Below are 23,868 nucleotides of genomic sequence, written 5' to 3'. Positions count from 1 at the left end.
ACGGCCTCCTTGGAGGGCAGAGCCCCCTCATTTATATTTTAGTCTCCAAAGGGATTTCTGGGGTTTAGCTTCTTCCAACGCTGGTACCTTGGCATAGATCGGGGCCTCTGGGAGGTCAAGAGAAACCCAGGTCATGTCCATTTTAGAAGCTCCAGGTATAAAAATGAAGAAAGGCAAAAACAAGATGACAAAAATATCAATTAATTTTAAATATTTGCATATAAGGAATTAATATTTCTACCCTGGAATAATAGAATGCAATATACTTGTGCTATTAAAACATCTATAAAATTCATATATTATTTCATAGTACCCTACAGACAAGGTTGTCCCGTAATGGGATACGACCTAATAGGTGCACAGTGAAAGTTTTCTTCTCTTCAGTCTTAGTGTGTCTCTGTAGCTATAAATATACTTTACTTGGAAAAATATTAAAGATCTAAATTTACAGCTCTTTGAAGCTATGTCATTAGGAGCAGCAAAAGTTCAAAGGCCTAAAATAATAGTTAAAACATATAAAGACTTACATATGTATATATGTATATGGCTAACTATATATTTATAGTTAAAACATATAAATACTGGGTATCCTGGGTAGTATTCTGAGTTAACTAAGTAATAAATAAATATCCTTCGTTGTTGTCAATCCTATTTTACAGATGGGAAAACTGAAATGGAGTGAAATCAAGTGATTTGCCAAAGGTCACATACTTTACAAGTAGGTATGTTCATAGAATCAGGTATGTAAGTAAAATTAGGATTCAAACTGAGGGAGGTTGGCTCCAGGGGCCACACCCTTAACTCTTTTGATATACAGCCTCTGAAAAGGAGAGACACAGGTTCAAGAAGATGTGCAGAACCATGGAATGGCTTTAGAAAGCATCAGTGTAATGCCAGCAGCATAGGCACTGGAGTCAGACAGATCTGAATTCAAATCCTGATTCTCACCCTTGTTAGCTGTGAGGCCTTGGGCTCCTCACTTAATCTAAAGCAGATTTCCTCTGCTGTAACATGGGCAAGGTGGGCCCCACATGTCCAGTGAGGCTGTGCCGGGATCTGAAGATTAGCACAGAGGTACAAGGGGTACACAGCTGTGTGATGATAAAACTGAAGCTCAGAGAGAGCAAGTCAGTTGCCCAAGGCCACACAGCAAACTAGTGACAGTCCTCTGGACACCTGGTCCAGGGTTCTGGGCACAACTTCAGCCGCTCTAAGCCATTTCATATAGCTGGTCCCCTCCATCCCCTAACAGCATCTTTCTCAAATTGCTCATTTCAGGGCTGCATATAGGCTCTGCTCACCTGCAGGGCTAGACTGCCATACATGGTGGTCCATGCCAAACTGGGTGAAGTCGGGACAAGTAATTAGAGAAGCTACAGTTCAGGAACAAGTGGGGGCAAAATGTTCAAGCTCCAGGCACAATCCTCAAGTATCCACTAGGTGGAGCCACACTTCTACTGATACATTCAGGGGGTTCTCAAACTGTTTCCAGAGGACAGCATGAATTTGGCCCGTAAGTGAGGGATCGAGGAGGCTCCCTCATTCACTCACTCATCCATTCATTCGATAAATATTTACCGAGCACCTACTCTGTGCTAAGCATGGTGATACAGCAGTGAACACTGTACTTACAAACCCTGTAAGGATCTGACGACTCTGCTTCTGGAAGGTCTCATAGCCAGGCAACAACTACATCATTCTACTCACTCCATCCTTAACAGAGGTCCAGAGATATCATTCTTCCATTTCTTATTCAAATATTCATTTGGCATGTATTCTCCACCAAGCTCTGGGAATCCTAAGAGGGAACAGGCACAGTCTGGTGGACAAGAAAAACACGTGCGTTCAGCTTGACCCGTGTGATGACTGATGCTTGCCAAAAGCTGGCCAGAGGAGCCCAGAACTTGACTTGACTTTAAAGGTCTCCTGGACCCTTTAAAGTCAAGTCATTTCTCTGTTGGCACCCTGAAGTGGGGAGATCAAAACCTTTGCCCCCCCATCCTTTCTTTGCTTCTTGTGAACAACTGGATCCATTTCCCAATCCCTGTTCTCATGAAAGTGGAAATAAAGTTCTATCTCCTCAGAAATCTCTGTTAATGCCACTAGGTGGGGCTTGAGATGGCAGGGATGTGACTGATTTCTTTCATCTGGGGCTTTGGTGAAGCTTCGCTCTTCCCCGGGCACACATTTCTGCCTTCTCTTCCAGAAGGGGCTGTGTGGGTGTGGAGGGAGCCACATAAGACTGAAGTTGGAAGACTCAGGCTCTGACCCCCCATCTTGACCCATATGTGGTGTGTGGTCTTGGATCAGTCTTATCCTTTTTCTGGGCCTCAGTCTTCTAATCTGTGGTAAATTAAATACAGCCACCAATTCTTTACAGACCCTCCCATCAGGAGATGGGGACTTGCCCCACTTCCCTCCATCCCACAGTCAGCCATGCTCTAGTCCGTGTGGCATCATCTCCCCTTAGATTAGCCATACAGTAATGGTCCTAATGGTTCTCCCCACATTCACTCAGCTCCCCCCCATCACACATTCTACACACAGGACATCAAATGGCATGAAAACATAAGTTAGATGTGCCCTTTGTCTCTCCTATGCCGCCTACTCACAGCCTCCAGCGTCCCTCACCATGAACTGCAAGATTGTCACCATCTGGCTGCCCACCACCTCTCCACCTGTCTCCTCCTTGTTCATTCTGCTCCAGCCTCATGTCTGGGACTGGGACCCTGATACCACACAGCTGGTCACCTGGAGAGAAATTGGAGCAGAAAACCAAGGTAGAACTGGAGTTAGAAACCTTATGGTATTGAAGTTTCAATTTAAGACAAATACTGAAGTGTTACCCAGAACTACTCCTTGAACCTGGGGAAAGGTTTTTTTTTTTCTAAGAGGTGGAGATGGTGGTGGCATAAAGGAGGAAGGGTTTGGGGAAATGCAGAGTTTCTGGTGGAAGCTAAGGGGTCAGAAACCTCAGCTGTCACTTAGCATCTGGACGGGGAACAGGGTGAGTGAGTCAGCCATCAGGTTGCTGCAACCACATGTGCTTGCACATCTTAGTTTTCCCTTGACTTTACACCTCTGGTCCTCCGTTAGAGTATAAACTCCTCTCAGGAGAAGGACTATGGCATATTCATCTGTGTAGCTCCCTGTCTCTCAAACAGAGCTCTGCACAAAGATGGCAGAGAAAACATTTGATGAATGTCCTGAGCATCGGTTCTTCCTGCCAGCCCACTGATGAGAGCAGCGTCCCAATTCTCTTCTAAAGAACTCTCCTTTCCCCACTCCCTCTCACGTGCGCCATGTGACAGCTGACTCCTTCCCTGGCTCCAGAGCTGGACACATGCTCAGCCCCAGCCAAGCAAAACATCACCTTCTCCTGACCACAGTGACTGCTTCAAGAATGGGCAAGTGACCATTCCAGAACCAAAGAGACAAATAAGGCAGAGAGAGGCAGGGATAAAGGCAAGTGCTTTTCTGCTAGGACTGCAAGTAGTAAGGATACTGCCAGCTGGAAGCTGCTGAAGGCCTGAAATTAGCCAAGGCATTGGAAGATGGAGACAGAAGATGGGAGAGAGGTCAAATCCTGATGCCATGGGTTAAGCCCCTGGATCCAGCTGAGTCTGAAGCCATTTATGTCATTGCATTCTTGAGTCACCCGAGCACATAAATTCCATTTCTTGCCTAAGGCAATTAGAATTGGGTTATCTGTCACTTGCATCCAAAAGAGTCCTGATAGGCAAATGAATGAATGAATGAATGAATGAATGCATCTACCGGAAAACTTGAGGCATAGAGGAAAGGATTCTGTGCTAAAAGTTAGCACGGTATGTTGCCATTTACTGTGTGACACTAGGCAAGTTGCCCGATGTCTCTGGACTTCAGTTTAGAACTCTGATATCATTAATTTATTCAACAAATACTTACAGTATTTATTGTGCCAGGCACCATGCTAGGTGTTGGCTCTGCTGTACTAACAAAACCCTCATGGTTCCTATTTTCATGAAAATGGAAAAAAAGTTCAGTTCTAGAAAAATAAATGTGATTGTGTCACTGTAAAATCTGTTTGCGGTAGAAGTCTCTAGCACTTAGTAACTGGTAGCTGTCATTATTCCTTCCACTCCTTATCAGCTAATATTGCAGGATTAGCTATAGGAGGGGCAAGAAATAGAGCCTAGTGTAATGGGGGAGGGAGTACCACACACTTCACTCCCTTCCCTGGCTCAGGGCCGATCTGAAATCATGTTTAGGAGCCTAATTATACCCAGCACTGAGCTAGAGGGTGTAGTGAGAGCCTTGCATGGGCCTGGGTCCAATCCTCTGGGACCTTAAGCTATAAGAATAGCCAACATGCTACCAAGTACATTTTTTCTGGCCTCTGGCAAAGAGACTTTTCTGAGTTATATATGCTCATCAGTGTGCCTAAGAATCAGGTTTAGAAATGGAACTACTTAAGCTCAATCTCTTTCTGTTCTTGTTATAAGGAACTAATGATGCCAACTGCAGTTGGATTTTCAATTCTAAAGGGAATTCACAGCTTGGGTTGAAGTGGCAGAATGTCAGATCTAAGCCCAGTAAAAGAGTGTAAGTTTAGTAGCCCAAAGTAGCCAGAGCCCCGCTGCACCTTCTATTATTTAATTTATTCATCCATTTTAACAAATATTTATCAAGTACCCACTCTGCACCAGGCACCATCATGCGGCAGCAGCTGGCTCTTAAGAAGGCAGCCCCCAGAGAAAACAGATCTAGAGGCAAATACTCAAATATGATCCCACTCCTGCGTACCAGGTGTGCACACCTGACTAAGCCCAGCCAGGTGTTAATAAATCAGCCTTTACTAATATATCAGCTCATGTGCTCTGTTCTAAATATAGCCCAGGTTCTTGCCTGTTCCAGGTATTATTGCTGCATTTTAAAATGACCTCAAAATAAAACAAAATTACCTCAAAACTTAGTGGTTTGGTACTTAATGCCACTGACTTATACACTTAAAAATGATTAAAATGGTAAATCTAATCATTAGATTATATTATGTATATTTTACCACAATAAAGAATTATGGAAGGATAAAAAAAACGTAATGGTTTGAAACAACCATTTAACTATGCTCACAGATTTGGGGGGGTCAAAATTGGGGGCAGGGCACAGTGGAGAGGATTCATCTCTGCCCCACAGTGTCTGGGCCTCAGGTGGAAAAACTCAAAGGCTGGGGGTGAGGGATTTAGTGTCTGGTTGCTGGAATCATCTGAAGGCTCTTTCGTTAACGTGTCTGGGTTGACTCAAAAACTAGGACTGTCTACTGGAGCACCCACATGTGGCCTCTCCACGTGGTTTGGCTTCCTCACAATATAGTGGCCTCAGGGTAGTCAAACTTTTTATATGGCAGCTCAGAGTACCGAACATGAGTATTTCAGGGGGGAAAAAAAAGGCAAAACCTGCATCCCATTTATGACCTAACCTTGGAATGTCTGTCATATTCTATATTGGTCAAAACAGTCATAAGCCTATCCAGACTCGAGGTTGGGGGGTGGATAGAATTACACTCCATGTTTTGATGGGACAGCATCAAGAGCACACTGTGGAAGAACATGTCTGAAGGAAAGATATTGTTGCAGCCGCTTCTGAAAAATAGAACCCGTCATAGCACCTTTCAAAATGGGCCGAAAGCAAAGAAGCTACAGAGGAATCAGTTTAGAGGAACAGAGCCCTGGAAGAGCTGAACACAGCCTGCAACCCTAAGGATTAGCAGTTCACACCTGAGAGGATCCCTTCTCAGGCTGGGCAAGTGCCAAGGGCATCCGTCTGAGTGTACAGAGTTGCCGCTGTCTACTTGTAGTTCTGGCAGTCCCTAACTGTGTGTGATCTCACAGTAGTAAGGCTTTTCATCCCTGAACTTCCTCACCTTTAAAATGGAGGTAAGGCTTGATCATGCTTCACCAGTATTGTTGCAAGAGCCAAGCAAAACACTGTATGTAAGAAAAATGTGTTGCGAAAGTGCCCACAAATTGACCCCACACATGGGCAGCCCACTTGGACAATGCATCTGGGGCAAACCACACGCTGTGGGTTCACCTTTGCCACCACTCTCTCTCCATAGCAGCCACCCTCCTGTTCTTGCTTGCCTGTCTCAGAGGTAGGAGAGAGAGATGGAAGCTCAGAGAGGGCAAATGACCTGGAAGGGTCACACAGCCAAGAAAAAGATCTAAACCTAGACCTTTATGCAATGCTAAGACTTTCCATTCTAAAGTCTCCAGCCACTGACATTTTCTAGTAGGTGACTCTGACCTTAGCTGAGAAGCCTGACACAGATTATAGCCAGCATGTAGAGTCACACTGCCTGGGTTCATATCCTAGCTACTTAATAGCTGTGTGACCTTGGGAAAGATAATGTTTCCCCATATGTAAAATGGGAGTAAGACCTCCCACACAGGGTTAAGAAGTAACCAAGTTAATATAAGGCACTTAAAACGCTATCAAGCACTTTGTGTTTGCTACTGCTACAACCGCTACTGTATACTCAGTATATAAGTAACATCCAAGAACGTAATGAAACATAAAGGGCGGAAGTATCTCCTTGAAATGATAAATTCATTTCGGGGGAATTTCCTAGTGGTCCTATGGTTAGGACTCAGCGCTTTCATTGCCAGAGCGGGTTCGATCCTCGGTTGGGGAACTAAGATCCCGCAAACCGCGCGGCTCGGCCAGAAAAGAAAAAAAGATAAATTCATTTTGGAGAAAGCTTAAAAAATAAACCTAAAACCTCTACCATTTGTCAGCTTTTAGTCTATGGAGGCAAAATAAAGGTCGGTGGAAATTTGCCTCTGACCCCTACAGTTCCATTTTCACTTATTTAGTCATTGCTTCCACGAAGCCTGCAGACACCGTCACAGGTGTCCTGTAGAGCCCATTCACATCATCCCACACAGCACAGTCCAGCCCACGTGGATTCCTCGCCCAGCTGCTTCACCTTCTAACCCTTTCTCCACCCCTTTCCCGTTTAGGCGCCTTCGAATGACGTCAGAAGCGGGCGCCGACGCCACAGGAACCAGCGCCCCACGCCTGCGCTCTGCCAAGGCGCCTCCTGGAACCGGTCGGGGAGCGTGGGGAACGGAGCGCGGCGGGACTTCGAGACCCGCTGGGGCCAAGTCTTTAGCTTGAGGCGTTGCTGCGCCGAGGACGATGAACCGCAGCCGCCAGGTGACGTGCGTGGCCTGGGTCCGCTGCGGCGTGGCCAAAGAGACGCCAGACAAGGTGAGGCCTGGTCGCTCCGAGGTAGGGGGAGCGGCCTCTTTGCAGCATCCTGAGTCAGCCCCACCTGGGGACCTGGACCCGGAACGCGCGGCCCTGGCGCGGCTGGTGGGACTGACGGGGTGAGGCCGGCTGTGGCCTGTTTGTCGTGACTACGGCCGCGGCTCCGAGGGTCTGGGACTCCTGGGCCTGGGATCGGGGGCCCCGCCTCCTCACGGTCCTTCCCCCAAGCCCAGCCCCACCCCCAATTCGCACACAAGTGGACGGGCTGGAAGGGGGCGGGCTGTTGCTCGGAAGGGGGGCTCCCCCAGAGCCTTCCTGACGACACCACGTCGTCTCCCACCATCCCAGTGCGTTTCCAGGCATAACGGGAAGAGGGGGCACATATGTGAAACTCCACTTTCCACTCCTCCGCTCGGCGTTTAGAGGAATAAACTGGATGAAAGCTGTGGTGTAGAAAAGCTGGTGTGGAGACTACGGTGTCGTGAGGCTGGGAGTTGAATTAGGAATTTCTCGCAGTAGTCCAAGTGAGATGTTGATGTGGCAGTGGGGATGCGAGGTAAACGCGACACGTCATGAAGGGAAAGCCTACAGGAGTGAGAGACTGAGCCTGTAGTAGAGGAGAAGATTACTTAAGTTATTCAACAGATACTTACGAAGCGCTTTCTCTGTACTAGGCATTGTTCAGGGTCCTGGGATAGGCATGAACAAAACAGGAAAAGTCCCTGCCTTTATGGAGTTGATACGTGCATATATAATACTATGTCAGTGGGAATAAATGCTATGAAAGAAGCAGAGGCGGGGGAGTGTTTGTTTCAATGTTATTGAGCCAATTTCACCAGGGCACAGACTGTTTTATTCACCAGTTTCTCCAGTGTTTGGCTCACAGTAGGCATTCAGTGCGGCATATGTAGAATAGGAACAGGAAACCATCTCATATTAAAAGTTATTGAAGGAGGTAAGAGTTCTTGTTTAAAAGGAACATACAGCCTTTCAAATACTTGAAGACAGTGATTTCCAAACGTGTCTACACATTGGAACCACTTGGGGAGCTTAAAAAAATAGCATCTCCCAAGTGTTGTGATTTAATTAGCCTGGAGTAGAGCCTGAAATTGTTAAAAGATTCCCCCATGTGATTCTAATGTGCAGACAAATTTGGAACCATTGCTTGAAGAGTTTATAGGAAGAAGAGATTGAATTTATTCTACAAAGTCCCAGAAAGGAAAACTCAAATCAATAAGAGAAATTAGAAAAATAAGTATCTTTTGATTAAACTTAAGAACTTTAGTTTCTGGAGCTAACAGTAGAATGTCATCACCCAAGAGGATTTCCATATTATTAAAGGCCTTTTAGTACAAACTGCGTGATTGTTTGATTCATCATCTATCATCAGGTATCCCTACCATGGGCAGAACACACAGTGACAAGGAGCTTACAGTTTAGCAGTGATAGGGGCGTTTTTAAAAGGTACTGAATGAAGCATTGATTAGGTGAGGGAATGCCAGTTTTTAAGTAAAGAGAATGACTTCAGTTTTGAACAGGATGTCCAAGTGGAGAGTCTTATAGGCAATTGGAAAAATGGAACTACAGTATACAGGGCTAGAGAAGGGAAAGTTTGGGGTAATCTGTTCAGAGATGGTGGTTTTAGTCTTGAGAATGAATGAGATTTGCAAGGAAGTGACAGCGTAATGAGTGAATACTTGGCAGGGATACCAGGGGAAAGAGCAGAGGACCAAGGCAAGGGTGGTTTGTTTAGGAATATCCACAGGAAAAATGGGGAGAAGCGGCCAAGGAGTTGGGGTAATTGGAAATGAGATGGGGTTTCATAGAAGCCAGTTTATACAAGTCCGTCTTCTTTGAAAAAGACTGGAGAGGTAGACCGAACATGATTTTTTTAACAGTTTTAGGTGAGAAGGATCTTAATTTGTAAGGACCTGTGAAAACTCCATTTGAATTTTGATGTCTTTTGAAGCTATGTTTTATATTAGTTTGTAAACTTATTTTTAATTCAAAGGCTTATAATGATTTCCTTAAATATATCATAATGAAATGTTTGGTCTTTTATAGGTAGAGCTTAGTAAAGAAGAAGTGAAACGTCTCATTGCTGAAGCAAAGGAAAAATTACAGTAAGTTTTGGGATGTTGACGCCTGTAGTAAAGTCCAGATGAAATGTAAATCTTAAATGATGGCGACAAGGCGGCCTTGTTATTGAACGGTGCCTTTTCGGTGATCTTTTTACTTTTTATTTTTTCATTGGCATAGAGAAGAAGGTGGCAGTGATGAAGAGGAGACAGGCGATCCTTCAGAAGATGGCATGCAGAGTGCCCGTACCCAGGCCCGACCTCGGGAGCCCCTGGAGGATGGCGACCCAGAGGATGACAGGACGCTGGATGATGATGAGCTGGCGGAGTACGCCTTAGATAGATATGATGAGGAAGGTGACCCAGGTTAGAATTCACCCACTTCTGCTGGTTTTTAATCACAAACTCAATGCGTTAGCTCATGCTTCTAGTGTTCCACCAAAGCTTTACTCTGAGAATCTGTTGTCCCTTATGTCAGTCAAATAATCGGGCTCAAGGAAGACAGCATGTTTCCTAAACTGATTTAAAAAATCAGTTCAACCCTCTAAGATCTAAAAAACAAAAAAAATGTTAGTATTGTATGTTTTATTGCAAGTAGTGGTTATGATAATCTGTAATTCATTTTTCTTTACCTGCAATGAGAGAGGAATGATTACCTCCATTTTACAGAAGAGAAAACAGGCTTACAGAGATGAAATAACTTTGCCAGTATCATGCAGCTGGTGATTAATGGAGCTGAGGTTTGAACATTCTCTGGCTCTAAAGCCTTCATGCTTTTCAGTGTACTTCACTAGATGCAGGGGATGGTTTTTTTCCATTGGACTCGGTTGTGGCCCCCTCTGGGTTGGCTTCCATCCTACTAGGACAGAGTGCCATGGGAATACAGAGAAAGAAGAGCTAACCAGCCTGGAAAAAAGCCATTCAGACACTGCTCCCTAATACTCTCTACACCCTGTAGAGTATTGAGTCTGTCTTTCTCATCCAGTAGAAATTCCCATCTCTGTTGCCTGTCAGATGTTTAAGACGTATTAGCCCTGCCTCCTTAAAGTAGCTTCCCCTGAAAATTAAGAGTATCTTCCTTCTCCTGAGTTTTATGTTACTCGGGGTCTACTCTATGTCACCTTTGCGGACATGCCATAAAAGAATGCCATTTTGAGGTAAGTTTGGTGAAAAGGGCGTGTAGTATCCCCCCTTTCAGATTCATTAGGCAAGTTAGCATATCAGTGGTTATGAGACATCTTGCAATAAAGAAACCCATTTAACTTTATGAGACTCATCATTTTTCAATTTTATTTGACCAGGCAACCCTTAATTTATTGTGTTGATACCAGTGTTTTAGGGACCTATTTATTTCCAGGTCTGTGAGGCCACCTCTCTGTAGCACTTTTGAATAATGATTACAAGGAGCAAACTAGAGGATCTGAGTAGAGTTCTAATATTTTCTAAAAGGGAGTTTCTTGGTTTGATTTGATTCTTTTAATGGAAGATTGTATATTCCAAGACTATCAGATGTGCATTCCAGCGCCAAATATAAATGGCTTTTAAACTCCTATTTATTATCATCCACTATTTCCCTTCCCAATTGTGGATGATCCAGTGTCAGTTATGAAATAGATGGTTGGATCTAAGTCTAAAGATGGGGTGCCTTAGGAAAAATGCTTTTGTCAAAATGACTGTCTTATTCATTTTGTTTTATGAATTCTTACAGATACTGAAACTCTTGGTGAATCTCTTTTGGGTCTTACAGTCTATGGGAGTAATGATCAAGATCCTTATGTTACTCTGAAAGATACGGTAAATATCTATATGGCTTTTCTAACTATGCTCCTTAAGTGTTTGAAAAACCTTCCCAAATATGTGATTCTAGTCAATGACTTTTTCTCTCTCCACTTAGGAGCAGTACGAACATGAAGATTTCTTGATTAAGCCCAATGACAATCTCATAGTTTGCGGCAGAGCTGAACAGGACCAGTGCAATTTAGAGGTACATGGTAAGTGGGATACATCCCTTACTAAAAAGTTTTCTACTTAAGTGATACTAAAATAACCATCATAGTAACTATTATGGATTTCTAAGCACCAGATCCTTCTGTATTTCATTTAAGTTGGTTACCTAGTTAAATCAGACTTCCTGGTTATTGTGCCTGGGCATGTGTAGTCCGATGTGTTAGTTTGGTACTTGACTTTACTTATGGAAATAGGTCACCTGGAAGGTTCTAACTGGGTTTTTTTAATCTTTTGTTTAAACATTTTTGCCAGTTTTTAACTTTTTCCCCTCAGTGGAGAAAACCTGGAAGTAAAACTATTTTAAAATGCAAGAAAAAATAATAATCTCATTACCCTGAGGTAACTTTTTACCCTGGCTCTTTACTCCAGTTTGCTTTCTGGCTGCTTTTTCTTTATGTGGCAAAGGTTACTCAATATAATTTATCCTGCTTTTTTTCAGAGTCATTTCAAATAGATCCCCTTTTGCAAAACATTTTATTCTTTTCATAAAAATTCAGCGTAAAGGCCCACATTTTTCTTCAGAGACCAAAACATTTTGGTCACCTTTCTCAGTGCAGAGAATGTTTGCACTAAAGCCAGAGGTGAATACAGTTGAACCTTGAACAACACGGGGTTGAACTGCATAGATCCACTTATATGCAGACTTTTGTTAATAGTAAATACTACAGTACTACACGATGCGAGTTTGGTTGGGATACAGAGGGTGAACTGTAAGTTATACAGGGCTTTTCTACTGTGCAGAGGGTCAGCGTCCCTAACTTCTGCATTGTTCAAGGGTCAGCTGTACTTTGAATCGGAAGTAGGCAATGATTTGAGTTTTTCTTTTTTATTGGAATTCTTAAATCAGATATTTCTTAATGTTGATATTTATTAATTCAACAAACATTAATGACTATTTTCTTAAAATAGACCTTTAAGATGTCTGGAATATTCTGCCTCCATATTTTCCCTTTTTTTTGCCCCTTCCTCTGTGCACACGTCCTCGGACAGGTGCATTCGTGCCCAGATACTCTCCTTCCCCAACACTCTGCTATTCATCTGTCTTAAAATTTTGAAGCTTTAAAGAGATTAATAGGCTAATGCCTTTTCTTATAGGAAACACAGTTACACAGTTTGAAAATTAAAACCCTTGGGTTTAATGTTTTACTCTTACTCCATTTTTTAGCTTGGATTCCTTCACAGTCTTTAAGACTGCCTGCAGGAAGCCTGTCAGTCAGGCCATTTTTATTCCATGGCCCATTGTGATCTATTTATAAAGTCAAAAAAGCTTTAAATAGCAAGTACGTCAGTATGAAGTTATTCTCCTAATTATCTTTGAACTATTTATTTACATATTTCAAATGTAAACCATGTTGATGGAATTTTTAAAAGACCAATTCTAATTTCAAAAAATTACAACTATTACGGTTTGTCATCGTTGATTTTTATGCATTCTTATTTGAGAATTTACTGTAGTCATTCCTTTGAATCTCGTGAGCATTAGACAGGAGCTGAGAAGTTGAAGTAAAGCAGTTGTATTCCTGCGTTGTTCTAGGTTAGGTCATTAACGATATATTTTATTTGGATTTGGTGTGAATCTCCAGATTACCTAGTGTATCTCTGTTCAAGAATAATTTCAAAATTGCACTCTAAATCAAATCTGAATAATAATCTGACATGGTTAAAAGAAGATTATTTTAAGGCGTCATCATCATTTTTATTTAAAATGTAAGCTGAGTACATTGACCATAGTTGAGGTTCTTGCAGGGCCACAGCCTAATCATTTTGAACACATTCTTATCATAAAGTGATGTGATAGAGCATTACATGGAATCTGCTGATCCCAAGATCTGTCCCAGATGCAGTGGTCTGAAGAATTTTTTAAAAATCCTTCGCTTATCTTAACATTGCTTCTTTCTAGTAAAAAACATATTGGGGGAAATTTTTGACTACTTGGGTTCTATTTTTGTCAGTGTTTCATTATATAATTTTTAAAAGACTTCTTATTGATTTTAACAATAAATATTAAAGAAGCAATTTTTGACAGGCATTTAGACTTCTAAATATGAGTTATTTCTCTCCAGTGCTGATTTGTTCTTCTTTACTTATGGCCAGATAGACCTTTAAAAGATAAAATAATAATGAAGTATTTCTTATGGAAACCTCGTTTGTTTTCTGTAATTGGTGAACCAGAAGGTAGGACCATTTTAGCTGGGGAACATGCAGATGGAGTATTCAGGCAGAATCAATTCTCTGTCAGTGTTCCTGCTCCCCTTTGGGGCACACCAGGTGCTGGGAATATATTAGACATGAAAAATTTTTGCCTAGCAGTAAATACTTTGGAATGTCTTTAATGTCATAAAATATGTCTCACTTTAAGCAAGTGTCTCCCATAGGTTTAAAAGGGAGAATCTTTTCTTTTGAGTGGGATATGATTTCTTATTCTGATGTAATAAAGTCTCTTTTCCCAATCTTCTCAGTTTATAATCAAGAAGAAGATTCTTTTTATGTCCACCATGATATCCTGTTGTCTGCATACCCTTTGAGTGTGGAATGGCTGAATTTTGATCCTAGCCCAGATGATTCAACTGGTAATTAGAAAACTTGAGATTGCTCAATGGTTCTACTCCTATGTGTTTTTCCTAGCCACATAAGTTACCTATTTTGTATGAATGTTTTCATAATTATTGATGTTTTATGAAGTTATATAGCTCTCCAAACACAATCACTTGATTGTTTTGGGTCTGTGTGTCTCCAGACTTTGGACAGGCTAAGGAGGTTGCTGCTCCACTGTAGGCAGAAAGACAGGGCCTGGAAGCTTTGGGTCTGCAGAACTGTGTGAAGGTCTCCTGCGAACCCAAACCTGTAAACTGGCACGGTGTGTCTGATGTTACCAGCTAGAGTTTAGTGCATGACCCTTTTCAGAAAACATCAAGGTAAACCAAAATGAAGAAAGAATTGGGCTCTCGTGTTAGTCCCTTTGGCCATAGCTGCACAGTACTAGTTGCCCCTGCATACTTCTTAACAAGGATAAAAACTGTTAATACTCATACCTTACATCTTGTTTGCAAAGCTTGTTCACATTCATGATCTAATCAAATCCTCATCGTCACAACAGTCTACAAAGGTAGGAAGGGTTTTCTCATTACATAAGTGAGGACCCTGGGACAGGGAGACTGAGCCCTTGTTACTCAAATTGTGGTCTGAGGACCGGCAGCACAGCATTGCCATCACCTGGGAGCCAGTTAGAAATGCAGTTGTGGGGCCCCACCCAAGACCTCCTGAAACTGAATCTGCATTTTAACAGCATTCAGGTGGTGTACACACATATGAAAGTTTGAGAGAAACTGCTCTAAGCCACGACTCAGTTAATCGGAAGTGTAATGTATTTCATTAGGAGTTGTATTTTAAATCATAAGTATATCGTTTCCTCCTGTAGGAAATTACATTGCTGTGGGAAACATGACCCCCGTTATTGAAGTGTGGGACCTTGATATAGTGGACTCTTTGGAGCCAGTCTTTACACTTGGAAGTAAGCTATCAAAAAAGAAGAAAAAGAAAGGAAAGAAGGTAAACAAGCTAATAGATATTTAAACTCTGATGACAAACAGAGAGAGGTTTGTGGGGATGGGGGATGGGAACATGCACTTTTTCAATTAGACACTTTTGGTGAAATAGGACAGGTAATTATGAAGTTACTCTAGTTTCTAGTTTTGAAAAGCCCATCCAAAGAAAAATTGACTTCTGATTATATAAAACCTCCACTGGCACGTTATTCATCCTTACACAAAACAAATTACTCTTAAGGCTATGATCTTCCTTCCTATAGAGTAGCTATTCACACTAATATGCTATTTTTGAACTTTTAAAATATTTATATTTAGCCTTGAGTTTGTTGAATTCTAAATATCCATGTATTAATTCCTGTAGCTTTTAAAACTGTCAGGTTTTTGGTGGGGGAGAGATGGGTGGGGTGGGGATTGATTTGTAGAATTATAGCACCTAGATTAAGAACTACTATAGTTTCTTCCCTGTAAAGAACATTTATCACGTCTCTCAAGTAAGAGGAGGAAAAGGTGTTTCTTTCCCTAGATATTTGGACAAGTTTACTTAAAATAAGGTTTAAAGAATCTTTCAAATTAATATACCAATTTTATTTGGGGGTGTACTTTAATACCAAAAGTAATTAAACAATTATTACAGAATTCCTCAGCAGATGGGCATACCGATGCTGTCCTTGACCTTTCTTGGAATAAACTGATCAGGTAAAAAGAAATACCATTTGCAGGATAGTTAAAGACGGTAACCCTCGTGATTTTACCTCTTGTCTACACTTATCTCTGTACATTGTGAGTTTCGCATCTTTGTGTCCATGTTTTATTTTCTTTTCCTGCAGTACAAGCTGCTGGAAGGCAGGAGCTCTGCTGTCTGTATCCTTGCACCCCCCCAGCATCACCCGCCAGCTCTTCACTTAGTAGATGCTCATTACATATTTGGGGACCAAGTGCCCTCCTCTCCAACACCACTGGGAAAAAACAGTATGTACTGCAGTGCCAGTGGTGCAGTAGAATTGTTTCTTCCAGGAAGACGTTTTTCTCACTTCATTTAGTTTTCACAGCATCTCATCCATGTGTTCTTTATATATATATATTTTTTAACTGTGGTAAAATATATGTAACATTACCATTTTAACCACGTTTAGGTGTACAGTTCATTGGACAACGTGCAAAACAGTTACCACCATTCAATTCCAGAACCTTTTCATCTTCCAGAACTGAAACTATATGCCCATTAAACAATAACTCCCCATTTCCTGCTCCCCCCAGGCCCTAGTAACTACCGTTCTACTTTCTGTCTCTATGAGTTGACTCCTCCAGGTACCTCTTTTTTTTTTTTTTTTAACATCTTTATTGGAGTATAATTGCTTTACAATGGTGTGTTAGTTTCTGCTGTATAACAAAGTGAATCAGCTATACATATATCCCCATATCTTCTCCCTCTTGCGTCTCCCTCTTATAAGTGGAATCATAACAGTATTTGTCCTCTTGTGACTGGCTTACTTCACTTAGCAAAAGTTGTAGTATGTGGCAGTATTTCCTTTCTTTTTAAGGCTGAATAATATTCCATTGTACATATGTGCCATATTTTGTTTATCCATCTGTTGATGGACACCTGGGTTGCTTCCACCTCTTGGCTCTTGTGAATAATGCTGCTGTTATTGACACATATAAATAACATGGGTTTACGTGTATCCGTTAGAGTCCCTGCTTTCAGTTCTTTTGAATATATAGCCAAAAGTGGAATTGCTATATCTAATGGTAGTTCTATGTTTACCTTTTTGAGGAACCACCATACTGTTTTCTACAGCAATTGCACCATTTACCTCCCCTCCAGCAGTGCACAAGGGTTCCAGTTTTTCCACATCCTCTCCATCACTTGATACCTTCTGTTTTTGTTATTGTTGTTTTCATAATAGCCATCCAAACATGTGTGATGCGGTATCTCATTGCAGTTTTGATTTGCATTTCCCTAATGATTAGTGCTGTTGATCATCTTTTCCAATACTTATTGGCCATTTTTATATATTCTTTGGAGAAATGTCTATCCAAGTCTTTTTGTCCATTTTTTAATTGGGTTGTTTGGTTTTTTGTTGTTGTGTGAGTTCTTTATATATTCTGAATGTTAATCTCTTATGAGATTTATGATTTGCCAATATTTTCCCATCATTCGATTGGTTGCCTTTAACTCTATTGAAGTGTCCTTTGATGCACAGAAGTTTTTCATTTTGATGTAGTACAGTTCATTTTTACTTTAGTTGCCTGTGCTTTTAGTATTATAGCCAAGAAATCATTGCCAAATCCATTGTCATGAAGATTTTCCCCTAAAAGTTTTATAGTTTTAGCTCTTAAGTTTAACTCTTTGATCCATTTTGAGTTAATTTTTCTATACTGTGTAAGGTAAGGGTTCACCTTAATTCATTCAAGCATGTCATCCACATGTTTTTCATACTTATCCTTAAACAACAATTACTGCAAAGGGGCCATTTTCCTAATCGTGTAGTTGGTTTGAGGGGCTGCTAAGGCAAGGGAGGTAAGCATTAGGTTGGGTACAGCTTACTTAAGGGGGGTAAGAACAAACTGGATTACCCAGGGCACTTTTTTTTAAAGCATTTCTATTACACCGGACACTTTATAATTGTGAGCATTCTAAGGAAGATCCCAGAGTGCTGGCTTACTGAAGGATATCCTATCTTCTAGTTTGTGTTCAGACCTCTTCAGAGTTACAACTATTTGGGGAAATGGACCTGAGAAAGTTGTTTAGGTTAGTATTTCCCAAACATAGCTGCAAATCAGAAACTTCTGGGTAGCCCTTTAAAGTACAAGTTCCTAGTCTCTAATCCCCCAAGATTGAGTCAGTCGTTCTGGAGCAGGCGCCCAAGAATCTGTTGGTGTTTTTGTTTTTATTTTCAAAGCTTCCCCAGATGAATCTCTTGCTGCCGGGCTACAGGCAGTTGTTCGGGTTTTGCTTGAATTGGCCCTGATCCTGACGAATGGGCAGATAAATAAGAGATCTAATCATGAGTGTACCATGCTTTTAGAAACCCAATTTTATTTATAAATTCTTATATAGCAACTGTTACTTTGAGCAACTGAAAGTTCTTTCTAATGGAACAACCTCTCATCAGTATTCCAACTGACTCATCAATTCCTTTCCCCAGCCACAATTCCCTAGTTCCATTTAGACCCTTATCAGCACCTGTGCTCCCCTCCTTCCCCATCTGCACTCACATCTCTTTGACTTCAGTGCCACACATTTCTTTGCTCCTTCGCTCTCCTTTCTCAATCTTATTTTAGATCTTGGTTCTCCTTTCCCCTTTCTTTACTGAAAAGGTACAGTACGCTTTAAAATATGTCCCATACTCTGGTGCACAGAGTTTAGGATTATGGTGAGGAATAACATGTTGACCTTGTTACTGGTGGGGCCCTTGGTTTCCAGTAAAATCCTCCCAGGAAAAAAAATGCATGTTCTCTGGTAATTCATACTCTTGTTGGAGTGCTCTTCTTGCGGTTGTAGTGTTCAGAAGTTTTGTTTTTGTTTTTTTAGCCTCATACAATAAGAACTTTAATGAGGGAGGAATCTCAGATATTTTTGGAATGACTGGGGTGAAAAATGTACTGTGGAATTTTAACTTTTTGCTATTGGGAGACATAGTATATAAATAAACTAGTTACTGGGAATTTAATATTTAATTTATAAAATGCTAAGGACTTAAAACATTGTGACCTGTATGTGGGACTTAATGGTAGAAAAAAGCTAGCATGACCTGAAAATACATGATCCTCCTAAGAGACCTTGCATATATCACTGAAATGTGAGTTACAAAACTGAAAGTAGTTTGTGTAATGGAACTAATTTCCTGAGGAAATAATGTCTGAAAACGAGTCCATCAGCATTTTATTTCAACAGTATATTGGTTTTCTGAACAAAAACATTACTATCACTAATGGCCTAATTTTGTGTTGAGCCATGTTAAAGCTCAATGTTGAAGAATGAGCTTTCAATTTCAGGAGTATCTGTATTTTTAGGAGGCAGCTAACATTTATCAAGGGCCTGCTATGTCCCAGTTACTCAGCCAGGTTCTTGCATAGCAGCTCTTTGAGGCTGGTTGTTTCATTCTCATTGGCAGGCAGATGGCAGCACCAAGACTCCATTTCAGGTTTTCTGGGCCCTAAAGCCTGTGTTCCGCTGTAGAACTACATTATTAGCGCTTGATCCCTAAGAGGTAGACATATTGGGTTTTTTCTGTTAATAGCATTTAATGCTCTTTTTTAAGGAAGAAAAAAAAAAAACAGTTGAGATGTAATTCATACTATATGACCTAGCAAGTACACATGTTATAAAATCCACTCTTTTAAAGTATATAATTAAGTAGTTTTCAGTATGTTCACAAAGTTATGCCGCCACTGCCACTGTCTAATTCCATAACATTTTCATCAATCCAAAAACCATGCCATTAGCAGTCACTCCTCGTTCTCCTGTGCCTCCAGCCCCTGGTAGCTACTCATATGCTTTCTGTCTCTGTGGATTTGCCTTTTCTGGACATTTCCTAGAAATGGAATCATATAATACGTGGCCATATGTATCTGGCTTCTGTCACTTAGCATAATGTTTTCAAGGTCCATCCATGTTGCAGCGTATATCAGTACATCATTTTCTATTGCTGAATAATATTCTCTTGTATGGATATACCACATTTTGCGTATCCATTCACCAGTTAATGGACATTTAGTTTGTTTTTGCCTATTATGAATAATGCTGCTGTGAACATTCATGAGCAAGTTTTTGCATGGACATATGTTTTCATTTTCTTGGATACATACCTAAGAGTTTAATTGCTAGGTCATATGGTAGTGTCTCTACCATTTACATTCCCACCAGCAATGTAGGGGGGTTCCAGTTTCTCTACATCTTGCTAGCCCTTGTCTATCTTTGTCATTATAGCCATCCTGTGAGTATGAGGTGGTATCCCATTTTTCTGATTTTCACTTCCCTAATGACTAATGGTGTTGAGCATCTTTTCAATGCTCATTGGCCATTTGTATATCTTCTTTGGAGAAATGTCTGCTCAGATCCTTTGCCCATCTTCTGATTGCGTTTGTCTTGTTATTATTTGGTTGAGAGTTTTTTATGTATTCCAGATACAAGCCCTTTATCACATATATGATTTACAAATATTTTCTCCTGTTCTGTGGGTTGTTTTTTCACTTTCTTGGTAGTCTTATTTGCAACACAAAAGTTTTTCATGCTGATGATATCCAGTTTATTTCTTTCTTTTGTTGTTTTTGCTTTTGGTGTCATATCTAAGAAACCATTGCCTAACCCATTGTCATGAAGATTTATACCTGGGGTTTTTTGTTGGTTTTTTTTTTTGAGCACTTTATAGTTTTAGCTGTTATGTTTAGTAGACCTGTGATCTATTTTGAATCACTTTTTGTGTATAGTGTGAGGTAGGGCTCTATCTTCATTTTTTTGCTGTAGAATATCCGGTTGACCCTGAGTCATTTGTTGAAGATACTGGTTTTTTCCCCACTGAACAAAGAATGAATACTCTTGGCACCCTTGTCAAAAACCAGTGAACATAAGAACATAAATTTGAGGGTTTAATTCTGGACTCTTCTATTCTGTATGTCTGTCCTGTGCCAGTACCACATTGTTACGATTACTGTTGTTTTTCAGTCAGTATTGAAATCAGGAACTGTGAACTTTTCAACTTGCTCTCCTTTTTTCAAGATTATTTTGACTAGTCTGGGTCCCTTGCATTTCCATATCAATTTTAAAACCAGCATTCAGGGCTTCCCTGGTGGCGCAGTGGTTGAGAATACACCTGCCAATGCAGGGGACACGGGTTCGAGCCCTGGTCTGGGAGGATCCCACATGCCGCGGAGCAACTGGGCCCGTGAGCCACAATTACTGAGCCTGTGCATCTGGAGCCTGTGCTCCGCAACAAGAGAGGCCACGATAGTGAGAGGCCCGCGCACCGCGATGAAGAGTGGCCCCCGCTTGCCACAACTAGAGAAAGCCCTCGCACAGAAACGAAGACCCAACACAGCCATAAATAAATAAATAAATAAATACATACATACATACATACAAACAAACAAACCAGCATTCAGTTTTCTGCAAAAGGGTCAGCTGGGATTGTGGTTGAATCTATAAATCAATCTGTAGTTGGCAATTTTTTTTTTTTTTTTTTAAAGGAGTTCCTTTTATTTATTTTTATTTATTTATTTATTTATTTTTGGCTGTGTTGGGTCTTCATTTCTGTGCAAGGGCTTTCTCTAGTTGCGGCAAGCAGGGGCCACTCTTCATCACCGTGCGTGGGCCTCTCACTGTTGCGGCCTCTCTTGTGGAGCACAAGCTCCAGACACACAGGCTCAGTAGTTGTGGCTCACAGGCCCAGTTGCTGTGCAGCATGTGGGATCTTCCCAGACCAGGGCTCGAACCCGTGTCCCCTGCATCGGCAGGCAGATTCTCAACCACTGTGCCACCAGGGAAGCCCAATATTTCTGTCTTAATGTTAAGCCTTCCAGTCCGTGAACATGAGATGACTTTCCATTAATTTAGATACTCTTTAATTTCTTTCAACAATCTTTTATTGTTTTCAGTATATTAAAAATCTTGCTTTTCTTTTGTTAAATTTATTCCTAAGTATTCTTTTTGATGGTATTGTAAATGGAATTCTTACATGTAATCCTCTTGATTTTTAAAAGATTACCCGATTTGTTTCCTCCCTTTCTCAGAAATGTGCTGGCCAGTGCATCAGCTGATAACACTGTTATTCTGTGGGATATGTCTTTGGGGAAACCAGCAGCCAGCCTTGCCGTACATACAGACAAGGTATGGTGATTTAAGGATAAAAGGGATTCTAAAAAATCTGAGACATATATTGACTACAAATAATCCCAAACATTTATATATGGTTTTTTGTGAATTACAAAGTGCTTAGACATGCTATCTCATTGGCTCCTCACAGAGCCCTTTGTGATAGTTCTAATTACCCACCTGAGAGATGCAAAAATGGGTGCAGAAAGGTGAAGTGACTAGGAACGTTAGTGCTTTGCAGCATTTTTACAGAGACTCCTAAAAAGGGATGAAGGGGTATCAGTCACCAAATGGGGTTAAAGAATTTAACAGATGTTACTACAGAACCCAGGGATCTAATGTGCTAATGTACATTGTGAAACTTCCGGAACGTGTGGAGTTGCCCAGTAAGTTTGACAGCTCCCCTTTTTTCTTCTGATTATACTTTAGCATTTGAGGGACATATGTATACTGCCAAGCACAATTTGGGAAATGCTGCATTGTGTCTTTTAAGTGTTAGCCTTTATTCGGAAGTACGTTTTGTCCTTTTGATTATGCAGTACATTTACATTTCTTTAAATAGTACTACATTTCAAAGGGAAAAATCTGTAGAAACTGCCAAATTGAGTCTCACCAAGTATAAGACAGTTTTACCAAACCAAAACAAACATTGATCTATTCATCTATGTTTCTTCCTTTTAGGTCCAGACTCTCCAGTTTCATCCATTTGAAGCACAGACTCTGATTTCTGGATCATATGATAAGTAAGAAAGCATTTCAGGAATTATTGCTGTCGTTTTTATCCTCTTGAACTAATTCAGAAAGTGTCACTTGATGCTCAGGTAGAATTTATCACTGAGGCTTCTATGTGTTTAAATTTGTAGGAGTACTTATGTCCTTTCAATTTGATCCTTTCAATCTGCAAGGGAATATGGTTCTGTTATAATGTAGTTCCTAACTAGCAACTACTTTGATTTTTTTAGAGGGTGTATGAGTTAGACATTGCTGTGAAATAAGCCATCCCAAAATTCAGTGACTTAAAGCAGTGAACATTTATTTCTTACCCCCTGCAGGGTTGAGCTAATCAAGGCTAGATTCAACTGGTAGCTCTGCTAATCTTGGCTTGTTTAGGCTGGGCCCAGAGACCTGGCTCTCCTCCTCGTGTTTCACATCTTCCTGGGACCAGCGGGCTGGCCCACACGTGTTGCCATAGCAAGGTCAGGAGTACAAGCAGAGACACCAAGGCCTCTTAAGACCTGGGCTCAGACCTAATACATGTCTGTCTTACTCTTGGCCAAAATAGACATCACATGGAGTGGGAAATGAACTCTGCCTTTAGGGGAGGAACTGTCAGATCACTGACAGAGGGCATGGATGTAGGGAGAGGTGAAGAATTGGGACCACTATGGTCAACCACAGGGGGGTTTCCAGTCATGTGTGCTTTTTACAGATTGGGTCTGAAGGTAGGAGAGGTAGCTAGTAGAAACAGAAACCAACTTGCAGTCTTTATTTTGATTCCTTACCCTTTTGAAGAGTCCTATATTTACATTTTTTAGTTGGGATTCATGCAAAAATTACAAAAGTCTATCAGTTCCCCCAACACAGTAGCCTGCTTGTAAAGAGTAAATGTGGCTGAGATGTGAGTTATCTGGCTCCGAGCACTACTGGGGAAGGGGAAATTGTCCCGTTCTTTTGGAAATAGGATTCATCTTGGAAGTAGAGGATTCAGTCTGGGGGAGGTCAAGGCCACTGTGACATCCAGAGCTACCAGTGTCTTCAAGTGACAGGACCAGAGTCCACCAATTAGTAAAAATCAACTCTTCTACTTTTAGATGAGTTGATTTTTCTACTTAAAATAGGCTTTAAATAATTGGATCTTGATTTCATGGTGTTGTTTTATTACCATTTCGTTAAAAATAAACTAAAACACATAGGAAAATTGAACTCTTAAAACCCTAACTTTGCCTGAACACGTCCAGGTCGGTGGCTTTGTATGACTGCCGAAGTCCAGAGGAAAGCCATCGAATGTGGCGATTCAGTGGGCAGATCGAGAGAGTGACTTGGAATCACTTTTCACCTTGTCATTTTTTGGTAAGAGTGTGCATATTACTGTTCGTTTATCAGGTTATTAATGACTTCTTTTCTTCCATTGTAGAGAGAATCTCTGAAAAGCTTTTTCTGTATTAACAGC

At 41.1% G+C, this 23,868-nt stretch overlaps 1 protein-coding gene across 2 annotated transcripts in view; it reads left to right on the top strand.

Moving 5' to 3' along the window:
* The first annotated feature begins 7,025 nt into the window (after positions 1–7,025).
* The window catches only part of PWP1 (PWP1 homolog, endonuclein), a 29,669-nt gene continuing 12,826 nt past the window's right edge, over positions 7,026–23,868 (top strand). Inside the window, exons 1-11 of one of the 2 annotated variants that reach the window (XM_082421017.1) lie at positions 7,026–7,251; positions 9,316–9,374; positions 9,511–9,695; positions 11,038–11,123; positions 11,224–11,320; positions 13,796–13,906; positions 14,755–14,885; positions 15,519–15,580; positions 21,617–21,713; positions 22,380–22,441; positions 23,657–23,768. In XM_082421017.1, coding sequence (XP_082277143.1) covers positions 7,180–7,251; positions 9,316–9,374; positions 9,511–9,695; positions 11,038–11,123; positions 11,224–11,320; positions 13,796–13,906; positions 14,755–14,885; positions 15,519–15,580; positions 21,617–21,713; positions 22,380–22,441; positions 23,657–23,768 — 1,074 coding nt within the window. In that variant the 5' untranslated portion in view covers positions 7,026–7,179. Of the gene's footprint in view, positions 7,252–9,315; positions 9,375–9,510; positions 9,696–11,037; positions 11,124–11,223; positions 11,321–13,795; positions 13,907–14,135; positions 14,252–14,754; positions 14,886–15,518; positions 15,581–21,616; positions 21,714–22,379; positions 22,442–23,656; positions 23,769–23,868 lie in introns of those variants that run through there. The other variant, XM_082421018.1, reaches the window with a different exon arrangement.

The sequence above is a fragment of the Balaenoptera physalus genome (assembly GCF_965194825.1).
Source record: "Balaenoptera physalus genome assembly, chromosome: 13".
NCBI classification, from domain to species: domain Eukaryota; kingdom Metazoa; phylum Chordata; class Mammalia; order Artiodactyla; family Balaenopteridae; genus Balaenoptera; species Balaenoptera physalus.
This window is presented reverse-complemented; position numbering and strand designations above follow the sequence as displayed.